The 22,523-nt window shown below is 41.0% G+C and overlaps 1 protein-coding gene across 2 annotated transcripts; it reads left to right on the forward strand.

Moving 5' to 3' along the window:
• Positions 1-1,051: 1,051 nt before the first annotated feature.
• On the forward strand, positions 1,052-21,146 carry HDAC11 (histone deacetylase 11). 2 transcript variants are annotated; one of them, XM_041399523.1, is made up of 10 exons: positions 1,052-1,086; positions 2,036-2,184; positions 3,872-3,972; positions 7,744-7,860; positions 9,877-9,919; positions 10,065-10,141; positions 11,363-11,425; positions 13,301-13,397; positions 16,111-16,289; positions 19,248-21,146. In XM_041399523.1, coding segments are annotated over exons 1-10 (1,071 nt in total). In that variant the 5' UTR covers positions 1,052-1,084; the 3' UTR covers positions 19,491-21,146. The 2 variants fall into 2 exon arrangements, with proteins under 2 accessions (XP_041255457.1, XP_041255458.1); XM_041399524.1 differs by lacking the exon at positions 1,052-1,086 and adding an exon at positions 1,377-1,499.
• The last annotated feature ends 1,377 nt before the right edge of the window (positions 21,147-22,523 follow it).

A 22,523-nucleotide genomic window follows, 5' to 3' on the forward strand; every position in this document is an offset into this window, starting at 1 on the left:
CTGGTCTGTCAGTGAATTTTTAATTTAAGTAATAGTATACATGAAAGTTAAATAAGAACATGGTAGAAATTTAGCCCCATGAAGGGCTTAAAACATTAACAAGGTATGTTTGTAGCTTGTTAACCAAACACTCAAACTCTAATTAAGTCCCAAGTACTAAGAAGTCAGGAACAAGAAAGAAAAGGTAAATGTGCTGGAGGAATACTGAGGTGAGCACACAAAGGACCAGAACAAAATAAATGTTAATTAAAAGACAATGTCAAAGCGATAGAATGTTGTCATGGTGTAACAGTCTCCTGCTGCTAAATAAATACCAAGGCGATGCCCAGGCATCCATCAAAACTGAATGCCAAGCCAAAGCCAGCATATTTTAAGAAAAAAGACATTTATCAGGACTCTCCTAAAGAGACATTACTTCTCCAGTGAAAATAGTGCTTCTGGGCATTTATCCTGGGATTCATAGATACTGCTTCTATTGATGGACCAGTTTTCATTATGTTATTGATTTAGCTGTACAACTGTGTAAGAAATGCTTGTTGTATATATTCAAGCAGGATTAATTAACTATGCTTAGAACTGGGGTTTTGACTTGAAACTCTTTTCTTGTGTGCCTGAATTCAGTGATGTTGCCCCTGGGGTGAATCCTGACCACCCAAAATCACCAACAGTTCTGCTGCTGTTAGATAGGATCACTATTTCACCTCTGCTTTCCTCATTTTGCTGTAGACCTACTGGTGCGAACTGTTAATTTTATTTTACAGCGAGAAACATATTTTCCTATCCAAAGATACCGTTAGTGCGGAATCGCCTTGAGGCCCTTGACGCTGCGTTTCTCTAACCCCCAACATTAGACCAGCAGCCTGTCCTGCGACCTGCCAGTTCCCTTTAGAAGTGCCGTCCGAGACTGCATTACACCGCCCACGGCGCAGAGCCCGTCCGCGCCATTTATAACCCGGTGTTAGCACGCTCCGGCACCACGGAGCCCGTGGCCCTGCTGCCGGCCCCGCCCGTGTTGCCGTGCGCCCGCCCCACGCCGGGCGGAGCGGGGGCCGTCCCTTCCCTGCGCGGCCCGGCGGAGGCGGGGATGTGAGTACGGGCACGGGGGATGGCAGCGGGGCACGGGCACGGGCAGCGGGACCGGGAACAGCAACAGCGGCGGGAGGCCCGGCCTGCACTGCCCCGCCTCGGGGCCGCGGAGCCGCAAGGCCGGGCTGCGGCAGAGCCCGGAGCCCCCGCGGGCCCGGCCTGCCACGGCCCGGCCCGGCCCGGCCCCGCCCCGCCCCGGCGGGAGGAGTCCCGCTGGGAAAGGGCTGTCCCGCTGGGAAGGCGGTGTCCCCGCTCTCCAGAGAAATGCCCCTGTTTTGTCGACCCGGCGGGGCCGGGGCTGGCCCTGCACCTTCCGCAGAGGCCGCCTTGGATCGCGGGGAGGGCCGAGGGAAGGGCTGGGGAGCCCTGGCTCGCAGTGTGGGCCGTGTGTAGGCGCCGGGCTGCGGGTTCGGGTGAGAAGCCTCCGTTGTCCTCGTGTTTCGTTTAATTTGCTTCTAACAGGGTTTTGAAAGGGTATTTTTGAGCATGTTCAGGCTGGAAATAAGTGTGTTTCTGTTTGTATTGTTCACCTGACAAAAAGTCCTTGTGTCTTGCACAGTATGTTGCATAGCCTTTTCCAGACTTTAAATTTTGGGGAGCAGGAGAGGTCTCTGTGTGACTCAGTGACGTGGAGTTCAGGGCACAGAAGCTTCCGTTGTTGGAAGCATCGTGGATTGTGTTTTGATACAGAATTTAAAATAGGAGTCTAGTTGTGCAGGTAGTTAAGATTATGTTGTCTGCAAACTGGGTGCACCTTTGAAGGTAGAGGTGCAGATTGACACACCTGGAAAGACAAGGAGAGAGAAACAAATGTTTCAGTTTTTCTGTTGGAAATACCATCTTTAAGAATTATAAAGTTGGTATTAGGACTAATTTCTAATTTGGGCGTTCAGTGTAAAAGTGGTAAATGAGTTTTGGAGTGGTGACTGGTGTGTGTTTGCTTGCCAAGGCCGCACAGGACGGAGCTGTATGAGGAGCCCCCACTGGGATGCTGGCCCATTGTGTATTCCCCAGACTACAACATCACCTTCATGGGACTTGAGAAGCTGCACCCCTTTGATGCAGGGAAATGGGGGAAAGTCATCAATTTCTTGAAAGGTAAAAACATAACAGAAGGTGCCTCTTAAACCAACATTTGCACAAAACCTGAAGAAATTATGCCGTTAGTACAGAGTTGTGTTGAGTTTACTAGACCTGAATTGCAGCGTGTGGCTTCCTATAGCCTTGTGCTTCCCTGCCTTTACAGCTGGTGTAGCAGGAGCTGGGGCATTCCTGTGGCAGGTGGAACACCAGCTGTTAATGATGGTTTGCTGCAGGTGTAACTTAGTTGCTCAACCTGGACTGTACACAGGGGCTCCTCAGGCTGAGGGAGAAGTGCAGCTGTAGCACTTTAGTCCATTCTTTAGCAGCCTCATCCTGTTGCTCTCATGATGTTTGGAAAGAGCTTTGAGGGCCCTCTGGTACAGATAATTTTAACACTCTAATAACTTAGTAGCTGAGTTTTGGCTTTTTTCCCCTACCAACCTTAAATTAATTTTAGGTTCCACAACAGTTTTCTTAGTTAATCAGAACTTTTGCCTTTCTGTTCTTCTGTGTAAAGCCTTTTCCTCCAGCTCTTTTTCTGTGACATGTCTATTCTCAAGTATCTCAGGCTTTCACAGAAAATTCATTTTCCCAGTTGTTTTACTGTCCTTTGAAAGGAAGAAGCCACCCCAGGATGCCCCAGAGCACTTGATTTGCTGTAGCTGTGTACCAATTCCTGGCAACAGCTGACTTCCCCTGTGCCTTATCACTGAGCAGATCAGCAGTGAGCATCTTTCCAGAGCCCCTTCCTCCTGGAGAGAGGCTGGCAGCAGTTTGGCTCTGATGACACCCCAGTGCGTGAATGAATTGTTCCTCAAGCCTCAGTCAGGAGAAACAGAAACTTGCCAAAACAAATGTTGTTGCAGGTGCTGTTCTCGTATGACACTTCAGAGCAAAATCTATCACTTTTCGGAGTTGTTTTTTTTCTCCTCCAAGTATGAAATTAAAGAAGCGATACAGGCTTAGGAGGCTACAGCTGTGCAACAATTAAATATCAAAATTTGCCAGGGAAGATCGGCAGGATTCCTTATAATTGTTGTTTGTAGTGATCCTATGCACTCATTCTGAATTCTTGGAGTAACTTGCTCTTATAAAATGAAGTTTTAAAATAATCTTTCAGTCTCTAAGGAAAAGAATGAATAGCTGCTCTTTGTTTTTTCTTGAAATGAGATTGAGGTAGGGGGTAATAGAAATATCCTAATTAAGCTTATTTGCTTCCATGAACATCCAAGCTATTACTTTGTTTTGAATTTTGATTTATTACTTTATTCTTCTGTGATTTAGGGGATTAAATCCTAGTATAAATGGTGTGATTTCTTAAAGCATGTTAAAATAATGGTGGCTATTTGATGGCACAAGCACCAAGATTTTCCCAGTACACCAAGCCCTAAACTGTGAAGGAGGTGTGTGATTCCAGTGTGTGTCCATCCTCTGTCATTACCTGTCTGTCCTTTCAGTTCAGAGGAGAACTTCCCATGATCTTAGCACACTCTGAAAACTTCCTGTACACAACATTTCTCAAACACACACTACCTGAACAGCTTACCTGTTACAGAGGGGGTGTATTTGGAAAACTTGCAAGCTCTGAGCAGCCTAAAGTTGTTCCAGCAATAACCGAGGTCAGAACAGAGTGTTTGGAGGGAGGACATGGGGAGCTAAGCAGTGCTGTACAATGCCAATTTTTATTTCTCTCCTGTTGCAGAAGAAAAACTAATTGCAGATGACTTGATTGTGCAGGCACGGGAGGCGACTGATGAAGATCTCTTGGTTGTTCACACCAGGCGCTACCTTAATAAATTAAAGGTGCTGTACCTGCTCATGTTTTTCCAGCAAACTGTCCAGTGTGAGTGTCAAAGGCAGTGGATGTCTTGTACAGTTGTTTTAAATCAGCCTTACAGATATAGAATAGTATCTGTTGATCACACTAATAACATTGTTACTGAGAATACTGAAAGAAAACCACAGAAATATTGGGCAGTTCACACTACAGAGGGCTGGAGGGGAAAGAAGGTCTACCATATTAAATAAGTGACCTGAAAGGATATTTCAGGGAAATTAAACATAGGCAAAATTAGAATGTCTGAGATGTCAGTAATATTCTTGTTAGTGCCAGGATTTTAGTGTTGAGCAGTGTAAGTTTTGTTTTACTCTGATAAAATACAGTTCTGCAACTGAAAATACAATAGAAACCACTAACATGAGAGTACTTCATTGGATGTTTTCTAATGCAGGGATTGCTTTATGGGGTTTGGGGTTATGTAATCTTGACAGAGCATGTGTGTAGGGGTTCTGTGGTCAGTCTGTTGGGGGAAAGTACTGATTTCATAGTCAGACACTGCCCATATCAGTGGAATATGGAAAGAGTTGAAATATCAGCGTAAGGCCATAACCAAGCACGTTATCTGTTGTGAAGGTTTCCAGAGCCAGCTCACACAGGACTGCAGGGGGGATGAAGAACATTCCTTGTATATTTCTAAAGGAAACATCTATTTGTTTAACTTCAGTGTAACTCTAAAGCATAAACATGTGAGATTTCTGGTTCTGAATCTATGCAGTCATCTGTGGATGGAATTGGGTAGTAGATGAGTGCAGATGACATTACTTTTGCTTGGCAACCCTGCTTGGAGGGCAGAGAACGGATTTGTAAGAAAAAAGAATTTTTCCATTTCATAATTCAAAAGAAGTTATTTTGAGTCACCCATGCCCTTCCACAGTGGAAGAGTCCTTGGATTGCTATTTCTGGAATGTTTTATTTTTCTGTATAAGTGATCTGTTATTTGTGTGAACTTTTTCACTCTTAACTGCTTTTCTGAATTCTCTGACGCTTCTTCATTCTGTGCTATGAAGTTACATGCAATTTCATGCATCATTAGATTTGATATTATTGCAGCTATTCTTGATATTGAACTTTTAATTCCATAGAACCACCCACCTCTTTTTCCTGAATCACTTCTTTGAAGCAGGGTTTAATGTGCATAGCTCAGATTGGAATGCCATAATAATACTTTTAGTACCTATGGGATGGCTTCACTTGTGTAACTTGTGTCTTGTGGTCAAGTCCAGCACCGTTGTGTGTATCCAGATGGAATGAACTGGATGTCTCCTCTCCCCCTTTTCTTGAGAGAATATTTCCTGCAAGTGTAGGAACTGGAAGATGTTGTATTGGTTGCGCCAGCAGATTCCTGCCAAGCAGCAAAGATAAAAGTGCTTAGTTGAAAAAGCAGAATTGTATCCTAGACATGAAAAAGCCCTGTGAAAGCTCTTTATTGCCTTATGCAAAGTCTACTGTGCTAATATTCTTTTAAATCCCGACAAATAGGTATAAATGGTATAGTTTTATATTAGATCAGCTGGAAAGACTACAAAGTTGCTTGCCTTTCTCAGAATGCCTAGGTCTCCTAAAATAATGGATTACTTGAGTGTTCATTTAAAATCTGAACACGAATTTGGTTGGAAATAGGCTACACTTGCAAGAGTAGGTGGTGATTGGTGTCTTAGCAGCAGCTGAAAGGCCAGCTCAGTGTTGGCAGAAGAGAAGCAAAAAAGGTGTGCACGAGGTACTTCTGCTGCTGGAAATTAGGTCTGTGTTAGTAGGAAGAGTCTCCCTGTTTCCCTGCTCAGTCCTCACAACAAAGTTTGGCCTTTTGAATTGAGGTGATTCCCCCTCAGTTATTCCTCTGATGAATTTGGACCTTCAAAGGAATGACTGGACTGTGGGTAGTTTGCTTGCAGTACTTTTCCACTTGCTGTCTTTTTCTAGTGTTCTGTGAAATAATTAATTTCTTGAGTGTCAGCATTCTGACCTTTGGGAAGGAAGAGGCAGTCAGGTTAGAGCCAGTTTCTGACTGTGATTTTTCCCTTTTTATTTATGAGAAGTTCTATGGTAACAAATGTGAGCAAACGCTGAAATGCAAATGCTGAGGGTAAAGCTGGTCTGGGAATTTGTTGTGGGGAACGCTGGAAACAAAACCAGCACACTGAAGAAAAAAGCATAAAACATTCCACAGATTTTCAGTTACTAAGTGGAGACATATCTTCCTTCTCCTGTAGCTGCCTTTTTGAACCCCTAGACTTTGCTCCCAGTTGGTGATTCTGCCTGTTGGAAATTCCTAATCCCAGTTCAGGCCCAGGGCAGTGAGTGGCAACAGGAATGGCCCCAGCTGTGACCAGCAAGCCTGGGAGCCAAAACTCCCACCACACCTGGACTTCTTGCCTCCACTTAAAAACCTGCTGCCTAATTGTTGGTTTGAGTCACGATTGCTCCCACTTCTCCCTGTTGACATTAATCTTACTTTAAACTTTGTAAAACTTCATGATTATCATTCACATTTGAGATCAGATTTATTTTTTATCCAAATGTGACCTTTTCATTTCAATTTTAGAACAACAGGATTGAATACAGTTTTTAATAATGTGTTTGTTCAAAAGCTAAAATGTCTTGCAAAGGGGCTTTATCAAGATTGACTGTACTAAAAAATAATTAAAGCACTTTGTGATGGACAGCTGATAAGATGGTAACATAATAATGTCTTGCAAATATAAAAGCAGAGAGATTTTGAAATTAACTGTTGGCAAAACATAGTTAAGATTTCGGCACTTCATGAACAATGCCACCCCTTCCCAGTAGTACCTGGTAATTGAAATATTGCTAACTGGAAAGTTATTTTGAGCATCAGAGGACCCTGAGATGGGGATGTGACTGCCTTTGGTTCAAATTGCTCAGCTGCGCATGCTGCCAGCTGTGAACAGCTCAGGAATGGGGCAACCAATGCCCTAATTCTCATTACAGTTCCCAATGCTGCAGAAAATAGGATCTGTTCACTCTTTGTACATGGTGGCAAGTTGTAATCCTGTGTCCTTCAGTGTTTCAGTACTGGTTGGACAGGTATATTCTTGCTTGTGACTTAGGCTTTGAAATATATTTAGCAGTGTTATCACTGGTAGCAGTGTTAGTGGGAGTTCTTTGAAGTAATCAATGTGTTTGCAAAAAAAATGCTTTTCCATATTGCAAATATTTTGTGTTCTAACCTTGAAGACTTTTGAACAAAATGTTTCCTTCAAATATTTTCCAGAAGTGTTTAATATGCTAAATAAATTTAATCAGTTCTCTATGCTAAAGTTTGTACTGTGTGTTCACTTAAGTGTTTGAACTTCTTAGTTCAGTTGTCTGTTTGTTTGTGTTTGCTTTCTCCTTGGTATATCCTTTTGATTCCACACAGGAATAGATATTTTAGGTTTGAACAATATATCAAGTGTAGCTGAAGGGCGTTTTACAATTCTTCCTCCCAGTCTGAGGGATATTATATTTTCTGAAATACTACTTTTCTGAAAATTGCTGATTTTATACAGTTTGATATTAAAATCTGGAAAGTGATGATTCTCATAGTTAAAAACTTGAGGATGAACCTATTTAGAGGTCACGAGTAAGAACTGGTGAGGTTGCTCCCATCTGAAAATAATAAAACTCTTCCTAAGGACCTGTAAGCACCTTTTCAGTAAATAACTAATGAGAGAGCTAAGTGTCATCATCAAACCACAATACATTAATTGGAACTCTCTTTTTCCCCTTTGCAGTGGTCATTTGTTGTGGCTACAATCACAGAAATTCCTCCAGTTGCCTTTCTTCCCAATTTTGTTGTTCAGAGAAAAGTTCTGAAACCTCTACGAACCCAGACAGGAGGAACAATAATGGTAAGGTGCTCTTGGTCCACTTTTATCATGTTTAAATTTACTCATCAAACAGTGTGAACCTGGGAGTTGTGGTGTTTCTGTAACTGAGATTGTCAGCCTTGGACAGTGCTGCCATGCCAGATACAGGAACAGGGTTTATTGCAGCTCCTAGATGTCAAAGGTGAGTTAGGCTGGGAAATATAAAAGTTAAACCAACTTCTGTTAAGGACTGTTTAAGGATTTGAGTTCTGAAAGAACTTGCTGGGTTCTGGATAAGTCTTTAGATGTACTGGATCGTGGTGATAGGCCAGGTAACAAAAGTGCTGCCTCCTTTAGTAGGCATGAACTGGCAAAAGCAGAGATGGGGAGGGAGAAAGAATTTCATGTCGTCCAAGGTGCTTAAAAATACTTGGTTGTCACTCAGAGCAAGTCCTGCTGAGCAGGGACCTGCAGAGTTTCCCCTCATTACAGCCATGCTGTCACTGCAAGATTGTGACAGGAATGAAGGCAGTGGTCTGAAGGCTTGGGAAGAGTTTAGAGCTTCCTGATGCTCTGCCTTGGATATTCTTGACAGGAGCTCAGTGTGTGTGAAGCCTCTTTCAGCTTGGTTCAGCTAGGCAATACTTTTCTCTACTTTAGTGATGTTTTTCACTGTGCTTGTGCTATATTTAACTCCCAGGTGTGTGTTCACCAGATAGAAATGTGCTCAGGTAGAGGAGGCACCTACCAATGGTCTGTTTTTTCTCATGGCTCCTGAAACACAGATGCCACTCCTGGGATTCATCTTGCACTTTGGATGCACTTTGGGATTCATCTTGAGGCCATGTGCTGTTATTTTTACATTTTTTCTTTTTTTTTTTTCATTATGGGGAAATAGGAATGTGCTTTAAAAGCAATTTTGATTCATCAGACAATAAAATTTGTACGGTACAAGTCAGAAGTGCAATTTTCTTCTATTCCTGATGGGCCTGTTTATTACAAAAATTCCTGTTGAGTTTCTCTACTTTTTAATGATATTTTAGCAATATGGGAAGATTGGGTTTTGGTGAGGAATCCCTAGGAAGTGTGATAAATCGGAGATAATGTGTTCTCTCTGGGACTTAATGGGTTTTATAGTTCAGAAACTGCAATCTTTCCCCAAGATCTAATTTGTGTAAGTTGGCATGATCATAGCAGGATCATATTTACCATGCCAATACTTGTCTTAGTGCTGAATTAGAACTGCTCAAATGTAAATATTGGTTATAAAGATTTCATAACTATCCAAACTTCATTTTGGATATGATGTGTAATTTTTTCTTTCCATGACTATGGACAAAAAAAAAATCAATTTTTAAATGTTTTCTCTCCCCATTTTTTTTCCCCGCTAGTAATATCTTAAAGTAATATTACTTTTAACAGAGCAGTTAAGGAATGTTGCACTTAAATGCTTCTTTGACTCTTCGTGGCCAAAATAATCGAGATTTTCAGTTAAAATTCCATCATTTAAGACTTGTGTATCTCTTTTCTGTCAATACTTTCCCCTCCCTGAGTGCCAGTTGAGTTCAAAGGAGAGATACAGGCACAGTTTCCCTGTACTCAAGGGGAAAAGATCGCTAATAACCTATACCCTGCATGTTCTCTCCTATAGAAAGTAGAAGTACCAGGACACTCCACACTGGAGCACGTGTCTGGTCCCATCCCCAGCTGGGACTATGGTTTTTTATGTCTGTGTTCCAGGATTTTGAGCTTACATTCCTCTATTAGTGCATGAACAGGAAGGACATCAGGAGCTGCTTTGTAATGTTTTACTGTTGCCAGCACTGCTCTTTCCCTTTTCCAGCTGCCAGAGAAGGAAATGATGGATAGCAAATACTCTTTCAGCTCCTTACACTGAAGGTTGTTTTGTTAAGGGTTGTACTCGGGGATCTGGTTCAGTGGCAAAAGATCTGAAAATTCCACGGGCCTGTTGGAATGCCAGGAGCTATTTGGGGGGGAAGCAGAATGTAAGTGTTGCCTCATTCATTTGTGGAATTCCAACTGTAATTTTTTTTTAAGGCAGGAAAGCTTGCTGTGGATAGAGGCTGGGCCATCAACGTGGGTGAGTACAATTTCGGTGATACCCTAAATAGCGTGTTAAGAGCATCTGATTTTCATTTACATCTCTTTGCAAAGCCCATCAACGTTTTTAGTATCTGGCTTGTGTTTAGTTTGTAGCTTTTCACCCCTTCAACTTTCCTGTTCAGGGGGTGGTTTCCATCATTGCTCCAGTGACAAAGGGGGAGGATTTTGTGCATATGCTGACATCACACTGGCCATCAAGGTAAGAACTGCTCTTAAACCAGTGTTTTCTGCTGCTTGTGCAAATGGAGGAGAAATCCATGTAAATTCCTAAGAAGTAATTTACATCTTAATAGGAGAAAATGAAGCTATTTCCAGATGGGCAGGAATAGGGATATGGAGAGTTGTAAAGTGGAAGGGAAGAGTTGCAGGGGTCAGAATTATCAATTAGATTTACTAATCTAATCACTGTAATTGCATTGATAATGTCCTGCGAAAACTACTCCAAGTCAAACCAGATGGATTTCTAATATCCTCAGTGATAATTCTCCTGGCCCTGCAGGTGAAGCTGGGCATTCCACATTGATTTCAGTGGTGACAGTCAAGACAAAAATCCCCTCTCTGAATCAAACTGCACCCTACATGACTCAGGCTGGTTCACATTCATAAATAAAAATATGAGTGACTCCAAAATAATCACCAAATGGGAATGAATACATTTGGTATTTAGCTGTTGAATGGCTGAAGTAAGAGCCTTCTGCAATTAGGGCTTATTTTTATCAAATGAGCTATGGTATATTTGTATACTAGAATATTTATAAAGTATCAGTAATAATCAAACACTAAAGAGCTCTAATGATTGCAGCACACCTGAGACATAACATCCTAATTTCTGTACATGGTAATTCGCAGAAAGGTAATCCACAGTGTTCTTTTTTCACCTACCATTAAAATACAGATTGAGAAATTATAGTGGGTGACAGTTTGTACAAAATCTTTGGAGTTTACCATGTCTGTATTAAAGATGGCAACTTAGCAGCAAAGTTAAGACTCAGAGAAGTACCAGCCACTTTTTTCTTCCCAGACTGAATAAGAAATTAATTCTTTCACTAAAAGTGGCTCTAAGGCACGCAGTCCTTACAGCGGCTTTTCCTAAACACTGAATTTTAGGCTGTTGCAGTTGGATGCTGTCAGCATCAGCTCTGTGATTCCCTGGGTGGGCCTGACCTCTTTCTTTTATGTGGTGGAAATTTATATATAGGGTTCTTATTTTAACAAAAATTATCTTTTTTATGTCAAATAATGAGATGTGTACATTAAATGTATGAAAATCATGTCTCAGTTTCTTTGGTGACTGAAACAAATAGATGTGCCCTGCATTCAAATTCCTACAGTCATGCACTGTGCAATCTTAGAGCCTCCAGTTCAATCTGTCACCTAACTTGATAAATTTTTCCATGTTTTTCCTTGGTTATATATCCAGTTCTTATTTGAGAGAGTACAAGGAGTGTCTAGAGCCACAATTATTGATCTGGATGCCCATCAGGTGAGTAGTTTACCTGTATCCAATGCTGTGGAAGTATTGCTTAAAATAAAAGTGTGTGATAAATACCTTTTTTTAATACAAACGTAAAATCACAGAATACAAAGTTAATCAGACGTGATGAAAAACTGTAAAGAATTGATTCTTCTATTATTTTATGGCCCAAAAGACTCTTAAGCCAGTTTAATGAAAATAACCTGAGTTGCAGCTCCATCATGTGGCTGCATGTAAAAACCTTGCTGCGTTGCACTCCCATGAGAAACAAGGATCTCTCCAGACACAATCCCAGCTGGTTCCCAAGGTCTGGTCACTGCAGCAGCCTCTGCAGGGGAGGGATTTGACCTTCAGTGGTTTAATTTTAAGCCTAGCTTCAGGCTAATGAAGTAAAGGGTCCATCCCTCTTCAGCTGATGGAGTGATTTACTGCGGTACTGAGATCAAATCTCAGCTTTGGTGGGATTTGCAAAATAAATCCTGAAAGGCCAGAGATGGTATTTTTAGAAAGGCAGTTAATGCACCAAAGTGATGTTCAACCTGAGGTATTTCAGGTGATTTGTTATGTGTAAAGAAACCATTTTTACACAGTTCTGTGGCACTGAGGGAGCCTAATGGCTGCAAGTTTTTAATCTTCTCTCATTTCTCTTACGTGTCCTAAAATCACCATGGTAGCAGGACACAGATGATGCAGTAGAAAGTTGTTTTGTGTTCATTGTTCTCTTCAGCCTCTCTGTGAGTCCGTGGATTTGTTTTGTGCTATGTGGGGATAGTTTGGTTTTGAAAAACTCTTGGAATGTATTTTGGTTTTCAGATGTGCTGATAGTCTCAGTGTGCACATTAAAACACCTCTTGTTTCCTTTCTTTGGGGGATGAGAGCTGTCTGAAGTAGCTCAGCAGATCCTGTTTAAGGATGCAGGTACTCTCATCTTGTGACAGTTCCAATTCTTAGTGCAGTGATGAGTTTCACCTCTCATAAGGAAATGGTTCCCCTAGAGGCTTTCGTATTTCTAGGCTTGTGTGTATGAACTGTTTATTTGTGGACCAAAGATACTGAAGAAATAAATAGAGTTGCCATTTGTAAGCATAAAAACTGAATTACAGCAGGTGTATCTGTGGAAATGTCTGTTTCTGTACTTCAAGTGAAATTCTAGGGAGAGGGGCTGTGGTCCTTTATGATACACTGATTTAAATAAAATTATCTTAGTGATTGCTGTGTTAAAATTACTTATATATTAATGAAAATAAGTGAGAGCCAAAAGAATAGTATTTAAATTCAGAAACGGGGAGGGGGACTGTGCCAAACCTGAATTTTTTCTCGAGCATCTCTCTTCACATCCAGTACAATTTTTTGTAGGGAATTTCCGGAGTTAAACTGTTGGATTATTAATGTTTGTAATTTTCAAGGGAATACTTACCCTCACCAAGGCTTGAGTTATCAGGAGAGCTGTAGTCTGCTTTATATATTCACTAATTCTTACATAAGAATACTCAGTATTCCTGCAGCAGTTGAAAGTGACTTTTTCTTGCACATTTGGGAGATGATAGATCTGTTTTGTGGTCACAGTTGCTTTTGTTATGCTCCTGAGGACAATTAGCTTCTGATTTTTGCTTATTTTTCTTACATGTGTAATGACATCCATGCAAATTACCTTCAGAGAGACAAGGATTTTATTTGTGGTAATATCTGCAGTCTTCAGAGTGATCCTGTCAAGCCCCCCAAAACTGCACACCTCAAAATAATCTCCAGGACTATTACTAAATAAGAGAATGACACAGGAGTTCTGAATATTAGAACCTCTGTAGTGTTAATTACTTTAGAATTTGCAGTGTATTTAATTCTGTGTTGCCATGCTAGGAATAGCTAACTGTAAATTTCCTTCAGGGAAATGGCCATGAGAGGGACTTTATGGATGATCCTCGGGTTTATATTATGGATGCATACAATAGATATATTTACCCAGGTGATGGTTTTGCTAAACGTGAGTATAATTGAAATTCATCTTCCCAAATGTACCAGATTTACTATGTTGTTACCTAACTTCTTTATTTACTGCTAAGCTTCCTTGCAACACTGTTACCTAGATTTCTTTTCTTTTATTATTTTTAATTTCACATCATTTTCACTGCTCACTGTGATATATCATAATAGTGTTCATGCTGTAGTGTTTTCCCTCGCTTCAGGAATGACATTTTGGAGTGCAGGCTGTGGGGAGGTGTCAGTGGATGTTGTTGGCAGTCCATTCCCGAGCTTGGAGCAGCAAGTTGAATAATCCTTTGATTTGAAGAGAGTTGTTAGAACTTCATTTTCCCTTACATTATATTTATGAGAGGAATAGCTGATAGTGAGTAAAAAGGTTTAATGTTCTTTTGAGAGTGAAGTTATAACACATTCAGGTATTGCCTTGCCAGTAGAATTTGTTTGATAAGCATGAAGGAAACAATCTGCATCTGAATGTGGCACCAGGTGGGAAGCAAAGCAAGTCTTGGAACAGAACCGTAGGATTTAAAGTTGGAAAGTCCCTCTGAGGTTGAGTCCAACCATTCCTCCAGCGCTGTGACCAGTGTCCCTAAATGCCACATCCACACTGTTCAATCCCTGCAGGGATGGGGACTTCTCCCTTCCCTGTCATCCCCACCTTAAGAGCTGGTGCTTGATTTGGTTTGGTTGTGATTTGTTTGTCCCTGCTGTGATGTGTCTGTTATGTCTTGTGGCCTGCCGCAGTTAATTAGTGGGGCTTTGATGATGGTTAAATTGGAATGCAAAAGCCCCAAGTTTATTTGGTCTTTGATTCTGTTACACTGTCATTTATTACAAGCTTAATTTGTTCACTGGGTCAGGGGTTGCTGGGGGAGTTGTTCTGCTGTTGGATTCCTTCACTGATGCTGTTGTTCTGAAAAACCTACTTCATTTGGATTCTTGACAAGAGTTAGGTGCAGTGCATTTCACTCCTGTCTTTTGACTAGTAAAGATACTAAGAATTGTAGTACTTCAAGGTTTTAAGCTAAAAAATGACCATGTAAAGCACACCATGTCTGGAGGCAGACAAATTGCGAGCAAATATGGGGAGGTTTCCCCCAAGAAAAGCATCCTTTTATTCATATATCACATGGCAGCATTTGAACAGATGGATTAAGACCAAATCAGAGTCAGTCCTTGCTAGCAAGTGTGAAGCACTGAGCTGCAGTACCACACTGAATTCCAGCATTCCCTTTCTGCAGATGAAGGATGAAGTGCACAGGGCTGGGCCAAAGCCATGTGAATATGTAGTTCCTTGCACTTTGCACAAGAATGTCTAATTTTTGTGGCTAAGTCACTTAAACCCTTTCCAATAGGTGACCAGGCAGAGATGGGATCACAGCGGGAATCTCCTTGTAGAGGCTTGAACATGAGATTGTGAATCCTTAGGGTAAACTCCAATTGATCACTGTCTCCTTGGACTTCCTGCCCGTTTTTCCCAGGTTTTATTGCAGGAACCTCTTCAACACATTTTTTGCCCCACGGGCTTTAGTAGGAAGGGGGGAAAAGGGAGCAGCTCACCTTGCCAGTGCTAAGCCATAAGCATATTGAGTCCCTGGGCAAAGCAGTGTGGAATTAGACAGGCTTAGGAGGAGAAAGGAGGGATGAGGAATGGGACTGGTTCACTGAAGGATAAGCAGGAAAGGCTGAAACTCTTGAGAAACCATAAAGAAGCAAAAATCTTTGAAACTAATGTTGATGCAACACGAAATAAGAGGATGAAAAAGAAAAGCTTCACTGATGCTGAACAAAGATGAAAAGCAGAACAAAATGCAGCAATCACAAGAGTAATTGTCATTCTGTGTTGAGGGCATTCTTGCACACTTGGTGGGGGCCAAATCCATATTTAAGATGTGAGACTCCACATCATTTAGTGTGAGAAAGAAGTCATGCCTTGGAACAGCTCTGGCATGGCTTTGATTAATTCAGAGGTAGAGTCACACATCCCTCCATAAAAGCACCCAAAATTCAGCTGCATAACCTTGGGTTTCTTTCCTTTACCTTCTCAGCCTTCATTTTCTACTTCTATTGCTTTATTAGAAGCATTAGAAATAATTTGATTTAAATTAAGAATTGATATGTGCTCTCCTGGTAGGATTACAGGGTAAGAACCTTAAATTGAAAATGCTTGGGGCAAAGCTGAATCTTGTTATACATTCATAAAGCAGTTCACATAAATTCATGATCCCTTGCTGTGAAGTTTTGAGTGTTGTGATAAAAATAAAACATCTTCATAATTTCTCAGTAATATTTATCTTGTTTTTCCCCCAGCTGTTTCCTCTGCAATAGCTTTTCAGTGTTTTCTTTGCCTTGCACTTGATTTAGGTTACTTTTAAGTTAATAATTTTCTTTATGATTTCTCTGCTGATTGGTAACTGGACTTGCAGATCACCTATTTTTCAATAACATTTTCCATTTGCATCTCAGATTTTTTTTTTTTTGTCCTGCATCTAATTTTCTCTCTTCAATGGAATTTTTTCAAGGTCATTGTGCTTTGCATTTGCTGAGAAAACAAGCAGTTGAATAGTTTTCTTTAATTCATGTTTCTGTGAAAATGCAATGTATTGAGAGAGATTCCAAAAATGTAATTTTTTCCGCTTGCTTACCTCAATTGTGCATTTTCTTTCAAAGCAATGCTTTGTTTATTGAGCAGCGCTTGCTTTGTTGTCCCTCAGGTGCCATAAAACGCAAAGTGGAACTGGAGTGGGGCACAGAGGACACCGAGTACCTGCAGAAGGTGCAGACCCACGTGGAGGGAGCCCTGAATGAATTCAAGCCTGACATCGTTGTTTACAATGCTGGCACTGATATTCTGGACGGGGATCCCCTGGGAGGCCTGGCCATTTCCCCCCAGGTGTGTGAGCCTGCAGCAGCACTGCCCCCAGCACAGCACTGTCCTGTCACAGACACACGTCTCCCTTGCCCTTTCACACTTCTCTTCTTTCTTCCCTCTCCTGACTCTGAATATTTTTGTTCTTCTGGTGCCTGTTCCAGTACCATTCTCTTCTCTCTAAAATACACTGATTGCCAACACGCAAACAGTAAACCAGAGAGATACATATATTTTCACACTTCACCTGACTTCTATTTTCCCTGCTTGGTTTGTTCTTTCTTTGGTTCTTTTTTCACCTCACATGACCCATTTTGCAATGTATTTCTTCTGTCACCTGCCCCCATTGTGCATCTTACACTTAATTTCTTCTTGTAGCACTCCCAGCTGTTTTAAATTACCCTCATGGTTATAACAATTTTGTGCAGCCTGGCTGTGTATTCTCAGCAAATGAACAGTTATTTTCCATTTCTTGATCTTTTTCTTTAGATACCATTTACTTTCCCCAGTTTGCTACCAGACTCAAATTTTGGTTTATTCTGTAAAGTTTCATAGAAGTCTTCACCTTTCTGCTTTTCTTAAAATAAGCAAAAATTTACAGTCCTCTTATTTCCTTCATGGGTTTTGGTGATTCCTTCTCTGACAGTTCCTCTGTGCTATCTCTCTCCTGTTTCACATTTAGGTCTCGTTAATGGCCACCACATCAATACAGAAAAGTGCTTGTTTGATCTGTGAGCTCTCAGATTTCCCCTCTTTGAGCCACCACTTGATCTGTTCAGTTTTAATTCTGTTCAGTTCTCTTGCACAAAGGAAGAGCTGAGGGCCTTGGGCTTGATTGGGACCTTGGAGAGGAGATAGCCTGAGGTGTGAGGTGGGGTTTGGTGAAGCAGAGCCCTCTGGAGAGCAGTGGCAACCAAGGGAAGTAGCAGCTTGGTCTTGGAGGGAGATACTTTGGATTTGCCTCTAAAAAAAACCCCAAATTTCTGCACTTTGATAAGGAGCAGTGTTAACTGCCATGAAAAATGAGTTGCTGTAGCTTGCTGGGTTCTGTGCAGACACAGAATGAGGATGGGGGAGGAGAGGTGAAGAAGCAGCTTCCCTGGCCACAAGGAGAGGTGAAAGGCGTTCTCTGCACAGCTGGAGGGAGCTTGAGCCTTTAGTGTCTGCTCTGCGGGCAGGGTTCTTGTCTCTGGTGTGCAGGTTTGAAATCCCAGTGCTGGAAAGGCATCTTGCCTACACAGTCCCTCTCTTCAAAGGTCCTTAGTGCAGGCTTCACTTCTGCTCCTGAAGATGTCACTTAGATTTTAAGCTCCTGCTGCAGTGTTAGTTGTGCCCAGAGTGGGGCTCTCTGAGTGATGGTTTCCTGGTTCATGAGGCTGTAAAAAAGCCTGTGGTGCATCAGCTGAGTCCCTCTTCCCTTTGTTTGCAAGTGGGAGCTGTGCCAGGCTCTTGTTTTCCACAGAAATGTGGAAATAACCCCATGTTTTCCCCTCAGCTCCTGCAGGCTCTCCCTGGAGCTGCTGGAGCAGTGAGGCTCCTGAGAGCAGGGGTTGCTTCCAGTTCTGGTCTGGGATAATAGTGATGCATCCTCTGCTGGGTCCCCAGGGCCCTGCAGCTCCTTCTGTAATTCTGTTGCTTCCTTTAAGGATCTGTTTCTAATAGAATTCTTCAGTTTCCTTTGTCTTACTGTTCATTTGTTATTCCTAGTTCTTTCCCAGGGCTGTGTCAGACTGTGCAGTGAACAATATTATTGGATGGTTTTAGAAGATACTTTTTTCCTGCTACATTTGTGTTTTATTCTTTCCCTTCACCATCTGTTTGTGGTCTAATTAATGGCAGGGTGTTATTTCCTGATGTTCTTCCACTTTTCCTGTAACCAGCCTGGGCCGTGCATGTTCATTTTGAAACACTTCTGCTGCTTCTTGATTTTTTTGTATTTGTATTTGATTGCATTGTGATGCCTTTTCCCTTCACCAGCTTTGCAATTATTTTTTTTGAGCTGTCCATTGTAAGCTGTTGTCACTTGTCTTGCAAGGTTTTTGGTTTTTTTTTTGGGTTTTTTTTTGGGTTTTTTTTTTTTTTTTTTTTGGTTGGTTTTTTTTGGGTTTTTTTTTGGTTTTGTTTTCAGTAGTTCTAATGAGTTGCATGTATCTGGAACTCTGCTTTTACAAAAGTAGGTTTTAATTCTGTTCTCACTCATTCCTGAAGTAGTTTTCACCCTTATGTGCTTATTTCAAACCCAGAAGATTCATACTCTGCTCTTGCCTGGGTTCAATGACAGTTCAACACCTCTTGGTCAGCAGTCTTTGTTATTTTTCAATTCCATACCCTTCTCTTAGTAAGAAATTACTTAGAATTTATTTTCTTTTTATGGATTTACCATTGCTTACATTCTGCAATTTCCCCTTCAGCTACAGATTCTTGTAGCATTAACCACAGGCTCTTATTGCAGAAACTGGGACTTAAGATTCAGCCAGTGATTGTGAATGTGTAAAATTTGATTTTAATTTTGGGCTTTTCTGTAGGATTGTGAAATTTTGATCAAGTTACTAAACTTTTGACAGACGGTGCTGTGCAAGTTGAGCACAAATTAAAGCATTGTGAATTCAGATAGTCCTTTCTATCCTCAATTCCTCACCTGGTAAATAGGTGTAAAATTTGCAATCAGTTTAGACTTTATGGCCTTTGAATCAGAATTCTTGTAGGGATTTGTACTAAAGACTTTTATCTGCTGTGTCCTCTAAAACAAGCCAAGGATATTTGATTTGCTGGGGGTTTTGGGGATGGTGTGATTGGGTTTGTTTCTAATGATGAGGCTTGCAAACCAGCTATCAGGACTTGTAAATAAGTTTTTAATTGCTACTGTAAACTGTAAGGCTTAAACACTTATCAAGCATCCAATACTCTAAATCCATAAACCACAGGTTAGAACTGAAGCATCATGTTGCTATCACTTATTTTTTTCCTGTGGTGACCTTGCAGGGCATTGTGAAGAGGGACGAGGTGGTGTTCAGGGCTGCCAGGAGCCGCGGGGTCCCCGTGCTGATGGTGACATCCGGGGGGTACCAGAAGAGGACGGCGCGCATCATCGCCGACTCCATCCTCAACCTGCACAGCCTGGGGCTCCTGGGCAGGCAGCGGCCAGCCTGTGCTCTTGGGAGCCCCAGCCTGGATCAGATGGTCAGAGACTCTGCCAAGGACTTCAGCAACTTGTCACTGCAGTGACAGGTCACTCAGTGTTGGTCACATAACCCAGCAGCAATACGGAGTAACTCTGTCTAATTGCTGAATTTATCTTGAGCTAAGGCAACACATCCTTTTAAACTAATTGAGATATGCACTCAAGGGTACTGTCTTTGTGTCTAATATTGCTGTAGAATGCTTAATTTGCGTCTCTGATTAAAGAAGAATGGGTATGGGGGGGTGGGGGGTTGGTCTGTTATGTTTGAAGAACTATGCAGTTGGTATCCAAAGACTGTCCCAGACCTGTTTCAGATGGTGTAGCATGGTCTGGAGTAGGAGGAATATGGACTAAAGCTACTGTTTTGTGGGTTTGTTTTTTTTAATACTGCATTTTATTTATTGCTTTTTAAATTGAAATACTTCATAAAATGAGTTCTGTGCAGACTTCAACCGTCAGTTTAACACTAAAGGGAAGTGCAATACTGTAAAAGCCAGGGCAGTTTGTTTATGGCTTTGAAGCCATAGACAGTTAGAAGGAATGTTTGTAAATTCATAGTTTATTCCTCTTGTTGATAGTGACTTAAATCTTGCTCATAAACACCTTGTGAAATAGAATATGAAACACCTTTGGCTCTGTATGCAAATGAGCCATAAGGGCTCATCATTACCAGTCTGGTGTTCCAAATGAGCTCTGCATGTGTAAGGCAGTAGTTCCTATGCATTGTAACTCAGAGACAGAGAAACTACAGTCCAATGAAAGCTGATCTTACAGTTCTCAGCAACCCTGCAGAAAAAAACTATGTAGAAATATAGGCTGTCTTACTATTGCCAGCTTGCCATGTATAAAACAGTGAGGAGTAGATTGAAATTATTTTTCCCCAGCTAGTGTTGTGTTTTTCACTTGCTCAGAGATCAGTGGTACTGCTAGTTGCCATCATAGTTGGTAAGCAAATCCTTCATTTTTCTTGTTCATCAAGGAATGCAGTGACATTTCTACATTACGAATGTGCTAACTTTAAATGGAGCTTTTTGGAGGATTTGGGAACAAAACAGTGTATCCAAAGCAAATTCAGTTGCACTACCTGGGAAGTTTGACTTTGTTCAAGTTGGTATATTTTGCATTAGATGCTGTTTGTAGTAGTGGGTTGTAAATGTACTAAACTGTATATTTTGCAAGAGCTTTTATAACTTTCACTGATTTGTACTACAAGTTTTATGTTGTGTTTAGGTTAGAACCGTCCTGTGAGGGAGCACCAGGATTTTCCTTGTAGTAGAGTTGTTGTGTAAGCTATTTAAGGAATGTTTAATTCTAATACTTACCTCATTTAGTGATCATGTTTAGATCATGGAGTTTGTCCATTGTAGGAATTGCACAACTGCTATAAATACCTGCTTTAAACCAGATCTGACCTACTGCACTAAGCTTGAGTTGCTACACTGGGATTAAAGAGCACTTTTTAAATTTCTTACTAGAAGGACCATCAGAGTATGACTAATGTTGAGATTTATTTTTTATATACTGTCTAACATTACTGAAAGATGTTGTTATTCTTTCATATAATTTTAATAAAATTCTAGATTACATTTCTATGAACTAAACCCCCATCATAGCACTATATGGTTTTTCCCCAAACATTTGCTGTCTGTGTTAATATGTTTCTATAATTTCCCCTCAGTGGAGATTAAAATTATGTTGAACAATGCTGAATGACTTCTTGTCACTTCACATGGATCTTGGCTGTCAAAAAGTTTGACTGGAGCAGTTTATTGAAAAGACAAGAAGATGTATTTTACATGCTTTAAATGTGTCTGGAACTACAGTGAGTCTCAAGGGTGAGTAGTACAAGGTTTGTCAACAGCTTCTCTGAGAGTTCAGTGGTGACTCATTGAAGAGAGCTTGTAAGTTTTGTGTCCAGATACTTTTTATTGTTATTACAGGGGTTAAAGTCACTTTCTAACTCCCAAGTTCTATTTCATTACCTACCTTGTAAGTCCTAATCCAAGTATTTTAGTATTAGAGGTGTTAAACTGGTAACTGCGCTTCCGATAAGGCTGCAGTAGTTTTAGAGGCTTTTTATAAATCAGTCTTTTCAGAGAGCTCAATGTTTGCAGTAGAGCTTGCTGGCTCTCAGGCTCACCTGTGAAATTTCTGATAAGCAGCAGACGCATTGACTGCATTTCAGTGTTCATTGTAAAGTTACAGTTGGAAAACACACCACTTCTTCATATTTTCAAAAATTTGGTGCCTTAATACCAAAAAGGAAGAACACTGTGTGTGGAATTTTATCTTTTAAAAGTTCCTGTATCTTAGCAGATATACATACATATATATATATATATATATATATATATATATGTATAGGTATTCTGTGCTTTAATTGGTTCCTCTACTGCAGTCATCTCTTAGATGAATAAATCAGTGCACAATGCTTTCAAAAGATGCAATTATTAATCATGAGCTCTTTATAAATGGACTGTAAATATGGCTGGTCATGTACACTACCACAAAAATTGTACAGGAGCTAGAGACATGTCAGGGCCTGAGGAGCTGGAGTCTGACAGCTGGAGAGTGTTTGAACTACCAATAAATAACTCATGGAGGGAGAGGGAGGCTGCAAATCCTAGAAACTAAATTTTTTTTGGTGAGAGGTTTCCAGAGGAAAATTGGTTTGAACTATATAAAAAAGATATACATTTCACCAAACCATTTTAGTGTTAAAAGCCATTTCATGTTTACATTTGCTTTGAGTATTTTCTCATGAAGTGCAGAGCTGTACTGCAGATGACCAAGATGCACAGTCTCAGTATTTCTTTACAAACCCAAGGAGAGGCAGTGAAACTCTGGGTTTGACTGTGCGAGAGTTAAAGAGGAAGCTACCATTGCTGTTGGTATCTGTATGTGTAATTCTCTTTATTCTGCACTGCATGGTGGTGGTTTAACAGGTTTCTCCTGCCACCAAGTATTGCATTAACTCCTCCTTGCAGAGAGAGGCTGGTGAGGAAACTTCCTGAGCTTTTTGTCACTAAATATCCTGAACCCAGCATTCCCAGGCCAGTTTACAGCTGGAAGTCCCT

This window comes from Onychostruthus taczanowskii, unplaced genomic scaffold (assembly GCF_017590055.1).
Source record: "Onychostruthus taczanowskii isolate IOZ18803 unplaced genomic scaffold, ASM1759005v1 scaffold162, whole genome shotgun sequence".
Taxonomy (NCBI): Eukaryota; Metazoa; Chordata; class Aves; order Passeriformes; family Passeridae; genus Onychostruthus; species Onychostruthus taczanowskii.